The sequence below is a fragment of the Erinaceus europaeus genome, chromosome 16 (assembly GCF_950295315.1).
Source record: "Erinaceus europaeus chromosome 16, mEriEur2.1, whole genome shotgun sequence".
Taxonomy (NCBI): Eukaryota; Metazoa; Chordata; class Mammalia; order Eulipotyphla; family Erinaceidae; genus Erinaceus; species Erinaceus europaeus.
In genome coordinates, this window is record NC_080177.1 from 57,196,485 (window position 1) to 57,209,474 (window position 12,990).

The 12,990-nt window shown below is 50.6% G+C and overlaps 1 protein-coding gene across 1 annotated transcript; it reads right to left on the minus strand.

The window, feature by feature from the left end:
* Window positions 1-663: 663 nt before the first annotated feature.
* LPCAT4 (lysophosphatidylcholine acyltransferase 4) lies at window positions 664-10,971 on the minus strand. The gene is made up of 14 exons (XM_007521671.3): window positions 10,308-10,971; window positions 8,935-9,077; window positions 8,411-8,631; window positions 6,559-6,671; window positions 5,963-6,023; window positions 5,666-5,724; window positions 5,463-5,497; window positions 4,999-5,053; window positions 4,799-4,881; window positions 4,149-4,274; window positions 3,496-3,628; window positions 1,670-1,768; window positions 1,247-1,403; window positions 664-1,021 (listed from the first exon to the last, which is right to left on the minus strand). The coding sequence occupies exons 1-14, from the start codon at window positions 10,419-10,421 to the stop codon at window positions 867-869; spliced, it is 1,554 nt and encodes a 517-aa protein (XP_007521733.1). The 5' UTR covers window positions 10,422-10,971; the 3' UTR covers window positions 664-866.
* Between the last annotated feature and the right edge of the window lie 2,019 nt (window positions 10,972-12,990).

Sequence of the window (12,990 nt, forward strand, 5' to 3'; positions counted from 1 at the left end):
CTGTCTTTCTTTCCTTATTTCCCATTGCAGCTGTGGGACTTACTGTTTATTTACTTTGCCATCACTGGAACTTCATCCTTCCTCCAAGTTGGAGAGAAAAAGCATAGATGCTCTCAACCTCATCCCACAGCAGAAAACTTGGTGTGGGTGGTGAGGTGCAAGGAAGAGGCTTGGCTCTTACTGACAAAGCTCCGCTCCCCCCTACTCAGGAGGAGGGGATTGACCTCAGGAAGAGTGTTAAATATGGAATGGCAGTTAGCTATTTTTTAATCTCTAATAAGGACAGAACAAAAGGTAATAGGCTGAAAAGAAATACATGAGAAGACCCATTAAAACGTGCATGTACAGCAGCCTTGGGAAGTGGCTGAGCAGATAAGGCATTGAACTCTCAAGCATGAGGTTCTAAGTTGAATCCCTGCTACCACATATGCCAGAGTGATGCTCTGGTTGTCCATCTCACTGACAACAACAGAGGATGTGATATTTGCATGATTTATATGAATTGAGAGAGTCCTGTTCAACTCTATGGGATGCTCCACCCAACTGTGGCCAAGAGAACTGACCTTGGCAACCAATGGGATTCCCCAAAAGGCAGCCTGCAAGTCCCTCTCCTTCCCATCTAATGAGATCACCAATGTGTCCGGGCTTCATTTTTTAAATAGATATAGATATATATATATATATATTTATATATAAAATATTTTTTTACAAAAAAAAAGAAAAAAGAAAAAATGAAAATCAACTTAGAAAAGAAAACAAACACCTCTAACGAAAACAATCAAGCAGGAGCGAAGATGGGTATGAGGGAGGCCCAGGGTGAGCCCAGGGCGCCCTGAGTCTGGATGCAAGCAGGGAGGTCAAGGCCCTCAGTCGCCCTTCTGTTTGGGTGCTTGCACAGTCCCGTTAGCCAGGGCACAGGGACTGCCTGGGGAAGAGGTGCTCAGCAGCTGGGAGGGACGCAGGTAGGTGCTGAAGAGTTTCCAGTGGAGCGGGTCGTGGAGGGAGAAGTCCTGGAACTGACCTGAAGGAACAAGAGTGAGAGGGAGAACAACAATCTGAGAATGACCAGAAGAGGGCACCCCAGCACCTCTCCAGAACTGGTTCTCCAGAACCTCTGCCCTTCTGCATCACTCCCAGCCTCAGCAATCAGAGGCTCCTCATCAGGGTCAACAGATCCCATTTAACTCCAGACCAGTGCATTTCTCCCTACCACCCACTTTTGCATGGCCAAGAAACAGTGACTCACGGAAGGAGAGGCCTTGGTGGGGTCCCTCCTGGCATAACTCAGCATGTAAAGTCTCTGCAGCCGGGCGGGGGGACCCCAGTAGAAGGTGCAGGATGGTACTGAAGCCGTCTTTATACAACAGGCGGCCAGGCCCCTCTGCTTGCTCCTCGGCAAAGAGCTTGGAGAGAAAGGGGTAGGAGTCAAGAGTTTCTCCTAGTGCCATCATCCCACGCCGCTCACCCAGAGCCATTTCTGCAGAATCTCAGATTTAATAGCTGCTGAGTTCTTGTTCCTGGCTAGGCATCAATACAGAGACACTGGGGCTCTGCAGTTTGACAGTGCAGGATAGGCAAGTTGCTCCCCAGAAGTGACTGAAACCGCATCCCACACAGACCATCAGGTGGGGTGAGGACAGACACTGTGTGTCCTTCCCAACCATGATACCTCAAAGGCCAGGTGAGTCAGCTCCTCCAGGCTCCTGCTCCTGTCCAGCGCTGCCAATGCCAGAGCCACATCTCGGAAGTCTACCAAACCTTTGGCATCCTAGAGGGTGAAACAGGAACCAGGGCCATGAATTGACCTAATCTATGTCCTATGTGCAGTGTAACCACCTGGTCTTCCCTCTTCTTAGCAGGCTAAGGGCTAAGGGTCACCCTTGTGTTAGTTTCCCTTGGAACTGTGAACCCCCCTGGGACCCTAGTCTTCTCAGGTTACTGCTTTAAGTTGAACCTTCAAGCCACGAGATGACACTGTCTTGTTCTGGGACTGCTGGGAATTTCAGAGAATTCCTCAGGAATTACCATCCTGGTAGACCAAAGAGGGCATCACTGCCCCCCCCCCCGACAGGAAGAACTAGTTCTCTCCAGACAGTCTTTGTGGGAGAACTGGTCTAGCAGACTGAAAAGGGGTCACCATCATAATTTCTTACCAAAAATAAAACCCCAGGGAGGATGTCTTTGTTTTCTTTTTTAAAAAATTTTATTTATCTTGTTGCCGTTGTTGTAGTTACTATTGATGTCGCTATTGTTAGATAGGACAGAGAGAACTGGAGAGTGGAGGGGAAGACAGAGAGGGGAGAGAAAGATAGACACCTGCAGACCTACTTCACCACCTGTGAAGGGACTCCCCTGCAGGTGGGAAGCCGGGGGCTCAAACCGGGATCCTTCCGCCAGTCCTTGGCTTTGCACCACGTGTGCTTAACCCGCTACGCTACCGCCCAACTCCTGGAGGATGTCTTTCTATAGTGGATAGGCATTTAGTTCTGCTTTGTTAACAGGCTAAATAGGAAGCTTCCTTCAGGGACAGTCTGCATCCATCCAAAGCAACAACATATCTGGTCACTCTGACCCTTCAGAAGATGTGGAGAGTCAGAGCCTGCATCTTGAATGAAAAAGAGCTTCTTAGAATCACTGGCAATAGTTTATAAACATTGAAAATCTTCTGGGATTATTATAATTGGACACAAAAACTTGGCTATGTCCCAGGAAATTTATGGCTTGCCAAGATTCTTGAGAAAGTTCAGGAACCCCCCAGAGAAACCATGGGATATTTAAAGAAACCTATCCGGACACTGCAAATATTGCTGGATCTTAAACACGTGACTATTTTAAATCTATTCCACTGACCTCTTCCAACCTTCCCTTCATGATTCTTCTCCAAAGATGCTCACCCACTGTCCATAAGATCCTGTGCCCACCCCATTTCTGCCAGTCTCTAAATTGGCTCTGGAAATTCATGAACCTCAGCAACGATTTCTTCCTTGTTCCCCTCCACAATGATTAAAACACTTGCTCTGGGGAGTTGGGCGGTAGCTCAGCAAGTTAAGCACAGGTGGCACAAAGCACAAGGACCAGCATATGGATCCGGTTCAAGCCCCTGGCTCCCCACCTACAGGGGAGTCGCTTCACAAGTAGTGAAGCAGGTCTGCAGGTGTCTATCTTTCTCTCCCCTGTCTTCCCCTCCTCTCTCCATTTATCTCTGTCCTATCCAACAATGACATTAAGAATAACTACAATAAAAAAAAACAAGGGCAACAAAAGGGGATAAATAAATATTAAAAAACAACAACAACAAAAAAAAAAATCACTCGCTCTTCCATGCACTGGACATGCTATGAGAATTAATCCCCCACTTTAGAAGACGGGACACCAAATGATATCAGCTTGAATGTCCATTACAGACTCTAAACTGGCCATCCCGTGGGTCTGACATGGCCACGCAGACAGTATCAAGAGCTCTACACCTTGTCCTCAGTCCTCCGGTTCCTTTACCTGCTGGAAGTAGCTAAAGGCACCAGCCACTGTCTGGGGGTCAGAGAGCTGGAGCTGCTGGGCAAACTCTTCCTGGCTGATCATTCGGCTTCGGCCTGGCTCTGCCTCAGTGTCCACACAGCCAGGGGACAGCCTACAGGGGGATTGAATGCAGAGAAGAGTTCAGTTTCTTTTTATTTTCTCTTGTAAGATAGAGACAGAGAGGCAAAGTGTCAAAGAGGCCATAGCACGGAAACTTCCTTCAATGGGGTGTGGACTGGGCTTAAACTTGGGTCTCACTTGTGGCCAAGCGGCACACTATCCATGTGAGCTATTTCCCCTGAGTTGACTCAGTTTCTTTCTGGGCACACTACCCAGGACTTTGACCTAGTCCCAGGAGCTCTTTCTCATAGCTTCAGCAGGTGTTTTTCTAAGATGCTATGACTCACATCTCACCCTTGAGAGCCTTTCCTATTTTTTTCCACCAGGGTTATTATACATACTTTTGACTCCATTATCTTTTAATAAGTTCCTCTCTTTTCACTTAGAAAACAAACAAAAACTAAACCAAACCAAAACAACACTGTCCTCCTTCCTCCTTTCTGTCTGCTCTCATTACTTTGTCCCCGGGTCTACAGGTAACAATGCCCACCCTTATTTTCAAGGTCACTTACCCAGCCTTCTGAAGCACCTTCCCCAGTTCCCAGAGTCGTGGTTCGAAGGCTACCTTCAGTCGGCCCACCACAATCACAGGCAAGTTCCCTACAAATTCACATTCCGTGGCTGGGATGCCCAGGGCCCTGTAAGATGAAAAGGGATGTAATGGAGGGGGACAGAGGCAGAAGAATCTGACTGGGTTTGTTTGTAAGCAGCAGAGAGTGATCAGGCTTTCTCTGTCACAGGTTCCTTGGTCTTCACATTCCTATAGCCCCTCCTGCTGTCCTTAAAACCTCAAAACTGGGAGTTGGGCGGTAGTGCAGCGGGTTAAGCACAGGCGACGCAAACCGGCGGAAGGATTCCGGTTCGAGCACCCAGCTCCCCACCTGCAGGGGAGTTGCTTCACAGGCGGTGAAGCAAGGTCTGCAGGTGTCTTTCTCTCCCCCTCTGTCTTCCTCATCTCTTTCCATTTCTCTCTGTCCTATCCAACAACAACAACATCAATAATCATTACAATAATAAACAACAAGGACAACAAAAGGGAATAAATAAATAAATATAAAAAAATAAAACAAGCAAACAAAAAACCCCCCTCAAAACCTCAGGCTCCTCTTCACATTCTACCCATGGGACCTTTGCTCCAGGAAGTACTTTGTGGGATACTCACTGTGCCATAATCTTCTGGACATTGTTGGCATAGAGGGTGGGGTCCCGGCTCTCCTCAGCACTGGGGTGGTACACAGGGAGGAACTGAAACACGAACCCAATTCTCAAATCAGATCCCCTTCACACCATCCCCCCCCCTTTCTTTTTGAAACTTCAGGGGTCAGAAGGTCTGTCCTCTCACCCGGGTAATGGCAACCTTACCTCCACATCCACGATACTGCAGGGCTGAGAGGCTGTGAGCCAGAGAACTTTGAGTCTAAGAGAAGAGAGACCTCAGCGTAAAGCAGTGTAAAGCAGCACCTAACTAAGGAGGGGAGTGGGAAGATTCTGCCTACAGATATAGATATCAACTCCTAGTCAGAGCAGCTGGGCAACAGGGGGAGAGCAGCACTGCAGGGATGAAGAGGTACAGGAGGTGGCCACTGCTACTGCTGGCCATTCCCTCCCCCCTTTCTTTGATAGGACAAAGAGACACTGAGAGGGGGGACAGAGTGAAAGAGATACCTGCAACTCTGCTTCACCATTTGTGAAGTTCCCACTCCTGCTTGTGGGGACAAGGGGCTTGAGCTCAGGTTTGGCAAAGTGTGTGCAGCCAACTGGCCCCAGGAATTCTCCGATGGCCCCTGCTTACCACCCATACCCACCCTAGGAACACCACAACTCACACTCCAGGGCCCCTCCATGCCCAGCTGGTGGTATCCTATGAAAGAAATAGGGGTGAGGGAAGGACATTATACCTTTTCCCCCCCCAACTGACTAATCCCCTTTGAGCAGAGGCCCGGCCCACCTCCCACCCTCATGCCACACCACTGATTCTTATTTAGGGCAGATTTCTGCCTACCTACCCCCCGCCCCCAACAAGACTCACCAGGCTGTTGGGGTATCGAATGAGGACAGGCTGCACAGGCACTCCCGCAATGAAGGCTCCTAAATCCCATTTCCACCCCACCCCGCCCCCCAGAGAAAGGTTGGTGTACAGAGGTGGCTAGGGGAGTGGACAGTTCTCAGATAAGGTCTCGCTCCATTCATCTGAGCTATCCTCTCTGACTTTCAGAGATTTTTCAAGGTGCCTCATCTCCATCACCCTCCCCCATGTCCTGGGTTATTGCAGACTCCCTCTTCAAATGTAGGACTCCTGTGGCCTACCAACCATCCCTTTATTTACCTGGTTTGAACTTAAGCAAAGCCTTCTTGTTGGAACAGGTGCCCTCAGGAAAAAATAGTACCTGGGGGTGGGTTGGGGGGGGGGCACAGAGATCAGGAGAGGAAAGAAGCCTCTTCAAATGCACATACAAAGGGAGGAGAGAATGCTTTTATTTTTGGGAGCTGGGCTCACGCCTGGTCTTTTTTTTTCCTTTTTGCCTCCAGGGTTATCGCTGGGGTTCGGTACCTGCACTATGAATCCATTGCTCCTCTCGCCGTTTTATTTTTTATTTTGGATAGGACAGAGAGAAATCGAGAGGGGAGAGGAAGACAGAGAGGGAGATAGACACCACTTGTAAAGCGATCCCCTGCAGGTGGGGAGCCGGGGGCTCAAACCAGGATTCTTGAGCGGGTCCTTGCGCTTTGTACTATGAACGCTTAGCCTGGTGCGCCACTGCCCGGTCCCCTGGGCTACTTTTTTCATTTGTATATAGAGAAGGAAGACACTACAGCACTGAAGCTTCCCCCTTTGCTATGATACTTCTTATGTGCTGCTGGGGCCTGAATCTGAGCAGCATGCATGGCAAATGAGGAGACAGTTTTGAGATCCATACCCACCTGGGGCCACTTGCCTCCTGAGGTAGCCCGTCTTTTGACCTCCTCTACCACTCTGCGCCGAGAAGCTGGGTCATGGCGAGATACTAGAATGGCTTGGTTGAAGCGAAGAAGGGCTGGGGTTTGAGAAGATACGAGGCATCACTCAGTTCCTACCTGGAAGTGTTAATATTGGCACCTTCCTCACCCTTTTGCTACAGCAGCAGAAACTCAGTTATCTGTCCAGGAGTCCCTACCATTATGGTATCTTTCTTTCTTTCTTCTTTTATTTTTTGTCTCCAGGGTTATTGCTGGGGCTCGGTGCCTGCACTATGAACCCACTGCTCCTGGAAGCTATTTTTTCCCCTTTTTGTTGCCCTTGTTGTTTATTGTTGTTATTGGATAGGGCAGAGAGAAATCGAGAGGATGGGAAGACAGAAGGGGAGAGAAAAATAGATACCTGCAGATCTGCTTCATGGTTTATGAAGCGATCCCACTGCAGGTGGGAGCCGGGACTCTAACCGGGATCCTTACGCTGGTCCTTGTGCTTCTTGCCATGTACGCTTAACCCGATGAGCTACTGCCCAGTCCCCTATGGTATGTTTCTTTTAGAAACAAGGCCAGTTCTCCACCACCTTCTCTCAGCCCCTGCCCTCAGAATCAAATGAGGCAGACTCACAAACGATATTAATTTGCATTCTATTTGCCAATGTCAGCCAGTATCCCTTATGCCCCCATGTCCTCTTAGAGGTCAGTTCTTTTCTTCAACCTTCCCCTTTTCTTTCTTTCTCAGAGTGGTCAACCTTTTCCTTCAACCTTGTATCAAACTCTCTCATGATCCAGGAGGTGGTAAAGCGGTTAGAGGAGTGGACTTGCAAGTATGAGGTCCAGAGTTCAGTCCCTGGAACTGCATGTACCGGTACTACGAACCTACTGTTCTTGGTGGCCGGTTTTCCATTTTACTGGATAGGACAGAGAAAAATTGAGAGAGAAAGGGTAGACAGGGAGAAAGAAATATACTTGCAGACCTGCTTCACCACTTGTGAAATGACTGCCCCTGCAGGTAGGGAGGTGAAACCAGGATCCTTGCGCTTTGTACTATGTGTGCTTAACTAGGTGCACCACCATTGACCTGAGTGAAGCACTGTCTCTCATTAATAAGTAAATAAATCTTAACAACAACAACAAAAAAATTAGTAGCCCAGGTGATGACTAAAGAGTTAGATTCTTATGCATAAGGTCCTGAGTTCAATACCTGGCACAACATGTGCCAGAGTGATGTTCTATGCTCTGGTTTTCTTTTTTTCTTTTTCTTTTCTTTCTTTCTTTTTTTTAATGAAATGATTCCTTTACTTATTTAGTAATGAGAGAGAAAACCAGAGTATCACTCTGGCACATGCGCTGTCAGGGGCAGAAGAGGAACTCAGGACCCCACGCTCACAGGCCAGAGGCTGTACCAATGGTACGACCTTCCTAGCTGCCAGTCTGGAAGATTTTTAATGTGCTTTTCTTGGCTTTGCTTAAGGCTTCTAGAACATTAATGCAACTTTAAATGTTTAACAAAATCTAATATAGTTTCATCTTAACTCACTGTTAGTCATTTGTTGTTGTTGTTGCTAGTCATTACTTTTATTTATTTATTTATTTATTCCTGATTTTTTTTTATTGGGGAATTAATGTTTTACATTAATTCATTCTCAGAGTTTACATTCAACAGTAAGTACAATAGTTTGTACATGAATAACATTCCCCAGTTTCCCATATAACAATACAACCCCCACTAGGTCCTCTGAATCCTTCTTGGACATGCTCTGGTTTTCTCTCATCTCCCATATAAATAAATAGAAGAAAAAAAAAAAAACAACAACTTTCTCACCTCCAATGACAGGCACAGAGAGGTTTTCAGCACGGGACACAACCTTGGGAAGATCACAGGGCAGCAGGACGATAGGGTCAAAGAAGGTCGAGTGGGGGGCAGCCACCAAGACAGGGGCTTGGAGGCGTGAGGCCCGCTGGCCACGAACGCGAATTCGGAGGAAGCCCAGTAGGAAGAAGAGCAGACGGCTGAGGCCCAGCACCCCACTGTGGCATATGGTCCTGCAGACAAGGCTGTGTTCAGTGTTCAGTGGGGGCGTGGCTCAAAGCCCCACTCACCTAAGCTCAGGTGCAAAGAAAAGCAGAGAACCCTCTTATGCCCTCAGTTATTTGCTCACGGGGCTACAGTCTCTGTCCACTGTGAGACATGTCCCCGTGCCTGAGACCTGGTCTTGGGAACCTGATGCCTCACTCACCCCAGCTGTGCAGGAGAGCTTCAGAACACCCTTCCACCCCCTTCTTTTCAAGGTGTGATGGCAGGGAAAAGCAGTGACAAAGAGGGCCTGAGGGCTGGCCCCCACTTACTTTCTCCATCCTGAAACTGGTTCCTGAAGCTGCTCCTCAGTGAGACCAGCAACTTGCAGCCAGGCAAAGGGCCAGAGGAGAAAGAGGACGATGAAGGCCAGAAGCACCCGGATGGGGGCCAGCAGTGCCCCCAGGAGGCAGAACTGCAGGGGGGCGGGGAGGTGGAGAACGCCTCTTCAGGACTGGGGCTAGGTATGCCCTGCCCTCTAAGGACTGGGGAGCAGAGAGCCATCATGCTCCCGGTAGATCAGGAGACAGGTGCAGCGGGAGCAAGGGAGAAGGATGGTAGCCAAGGTGGGCTGGAGATACCCATAAGGGCCAGAGGAGAAAAGATGAGCAGAATGAGGGCTCCCCTTTTATGTCTCAGCTCCTGCTCACTGCACTTGTAAAACCAATGTCATAGGAGACATCTAGCGCTTGGAAAGGCTCTTATAGAGGATTTAATGATCAGGCGTGTGAAAGGCGTGCCCAGCACAAGGGTTTGATGTACAGCATGGTGGAAGGAGTTTCTCCTCCCCCATGTCCCATTCCATAAATAGCTCCTGTGCCTAAAAGAAACCAGGTGCACGGGCCTTGCCACTCTGGGCCCCTGGGAGACAGACAGATGGCGGGGGAAGCACAGAAAGGCCCTCTCTCCCAGCGTGGGGCTGTCTCCAGTTCTGCCCTCCTGGTACTGGAGACAGAGAAGAAAAAAGCTCGCCCTTCTCCACAAGGCAAGGGTTGCCAGGAGCCTCCTCAGCTGCCTTGGGGAGGGAGCAGGTAAACAAACCGAGCCCCAGGAGCTAGCCTCTAGGGAGGGCAAGGCTGGGACACTTCCCTCCCACATCACCTCCCAGTTGCCCCAGGCTGGGGCAGCCCTCTACTTCCTGTAGTCAACCCTCTCTATCCCCCATCCTCCTCCTCCTGGAGGTGCTGCAGTGAGGGGGGTGGGGAGGAAAGGGAAGAGGGGGTGTTGGAAGGGCACGGGGACACAGCCTCCGGGCCCGGAAAGCTCTGCCCTTTGAGCACGCAGCACCCCCACGTCTCCACCCCCGGCTTCCTGGAGCCTCCCATTCCATCCTAGCCCACCGGCCCCCGCAGGATGCAGCCCGCAGCCCGCAGCCCGCAGCGTCCTCCTCCGTCTCCCCTGCCCTTGGTCCCCGGCAGCCCTCCATCCTCACCTAGACTGCCGGCGCTCACCTCCCAGCTCGCCCCCAGCCCTCCCCCGCGGCTCCTGCAGCGCCGCTCGCCCGCCCCCGCCCGCCCCCACGTGCGCAACCCGGGGACTCTCAGCCACATCCTTCCCGAGCCGCGTCCCCATCTCCGCCGGGGCTCCCTAAGGCCTCCGGTGCCCACCCCCCAAGTTCTCCCGGCGCCCCCCGCCCACACCTTACCTTGACCCTCTGGAGGCGGGAGAGGTGCAACTCATGCACGAAGGGGTTCGGGGGCGCTGGGGGTCCGGGGTTGGGCTCGAGGGGGGCCCAGTCCCCCGGACTGCCCCGGCTCATAGCAGCTGGAGGAGGAGGAGGGCGGGCAGGCGCCCCGGTCCCAGCCCCGGCCCCCACGGTGCAGGGGAGCGGCTGCGGCTGCGGACGGCGGCGCTGTGGCCGCGGCTCCGCCTGGTGCAGGGCGCCGAGGGGCGGGGAGCGGGCTGCGCGGCCCGGCCGCGTCGTCAGGGAGCCGGAGGGGCGGGGCTTGCGGCGCCCCGCGTGCCTGCTGGGCTCCCGGCTCCGCGGCTCCCACGGCCCCTCCGGCCATTGTTCCGCGGCCGCCGGGCCACGTGCGGAGCCGGCGCGCTGCCCCGGGCGCTGCTCCCCGCGCAAGTCGGCTTCATCTTGCACCCGGGGCCGCGAAGTGGCGCGGAGCTGACGGCGCCCTCCGACCCCGCCCGAGCATCCTGCTCACCGTGGCGGGGATGGGAGGGCGGGCGGTGGCGGGAGGTCAGCAGCCCCAGGCTGAGGCGGGGTCCCTTCTCCGCTGGCTGTCGCGGCCCCTGCACCCCACCAGGCTGCCCTCTTCCTGCCAGGACTAGGCGACGCCATCGGGCTAGGACCTGAGGCGCCCGCGCCCCCTGGTGGCCGCAAGTTGCCTCACACCTGCGCGCCCCCGTCCTGCCCGTGGGGGATCCGGCCGGGGGTCCTGGGCTGAGGGCTCTGGAACCGGGTCGGCCGATCTGGGGAAAGGCCGTGTGGACAAGGAAAGCTGCGATGAGCCCAGAAGCAATCCTCTTTTCCCTCTTAGGATCTTTTCCTCTCACCGCCCCGCCCCCGTCTCTTCCGCCCCCATCTCCTCTGAGTTACCGAATAAAGTAATTCCTGTAACCCCTAAAGCTCAAACTGTGCCAGAAAACACACATGAGTCAAGCCCTGGTTGTCAGGCGATGGTAAGGTCAGAAAATTGATACGTCTTTTTTTTTCATTCAGACAAAGAGAAATACCACAGTACAGGACCTCGTCTTGGCACTCCCCACAGTACTCTCATGTGGTGCTGTGATTTGAACCTGGGTGGCATGCATTCATGGCAAAGCATGCCCTCTTCCTGGTGAAGCTGTCTTCCAACTCTCCAGGAAACATTAAAAAAAATATTTATTAGGGAGTCGGGCGGTAGCGCAGCGGGTTAAGCACACGTGGTGCAAAGCGCAAGGACCCGCATGAGGATCCCAGGAAGTCGCTTCACAAGCCGTAAAGCAGGTCTGCAGGTGTCTATCTTTCTCTCTCCCTCTCTGTCTTCCCCTCCTCTCTTCATTTTTCTCTGTCCTATCCAACAACGACAACAACAATAAAACAACAAGGGTAACAAAAGCGAATAAATAAATATTTAAAACATCTAAAAAAAAAAGAAAAAAATTAGTTTTATTTTATGGGAAAGATGCCAGAGCTCATCTGTGACATTTTAGGTGCCCTGTCTCAAGCCCTGGGAACTCACCTATGCAAGTCCTGTGCTATACCAGCTAAGCCACCTTCTAGATTGCCAGAGAAAGTTTTAATATTAATTGCTAATTCTTTTTCTTTGTGGAGCTCACTAAAACCCTTAGGCTAGTGTGGATTTATGTTCTTTCATCACTAGTTTTGTTCATCTTCTATGTGTCTGGAGAGGCTGTTGGTCTTTGATGCTATTCTCTGCCAGTTTGTTAGTTTGGGCACACATCCCACTAAGAGAGAGAGGGAGAGGGAGAGGGAGAGGGAGAGGGAGAGAGAGAGAGAGAGAGTGTGTGTGTGTATTGGTGCTGGTGGTGTGGGGAGGGCTAGTGAAATGGGTAAAATCCAGGACTTACATCCCTAGTACCTGTATGTTGTACAGGCACAGTGCTCCAGATTTTTGCTCTATTTCTTTTTCACATGTGAAATTTTCTTTATCTCCTGTGAAATAAATCTTAATTAAAGATTTTATAGCTCACTTTATTGGTGAAATGCTGATTTACTGCTGTTGTCATAGGTGTACAACTTCACATCTTGCCAAGATAGGTGTTAGCACACTATACCTTCCAACAACTTGTTCTCATAGGACACTGGCTTCCCTCTACTCCCCTTTTCAGTCCCCTCCTGCTTCTCTGCGTGAGAGTCCTTGCATCTGCTGCAGTCGACCATATAGAATTGAGTTTTACCTTATAGTTCCCCTTTGTTTCTTAAATCCCAACTACGAGTAAGATCGTCCAGTATTTGACCTTCTCCTTCTAGCTTATTTCACTTAATATTGTTTTTTCATGCGCCCTGCAAGTTGTAGCAAAAGCAAAAATGTTATATTTCCTTACACCTGAGTAATAGTCTTTTGCGTATATATTGTGTAATTTCTCTAACTGTTTGCCTACCACTGAACATTTGGGTTGCTTCCAAATTTGGTTATTACAAATAGTACTGCAATGAACGTAAGTGCATAAAATAAATGAAAAAAATTTAATATTTAATTAGTTTCTTCTTCTTCTAGCGTTTGCCGTTTAATTAGTTAATTTATTTTAATGAAAGAGATAGAGGTAGAGAAAAAGACCAGAGCACTGCTTAGCTCTTGTTTATGGTGATGCTGGTGACTGAACCTGGGACCTTGGAGTGTCAGGCATAAATTTTTTTTGCATATCCATTA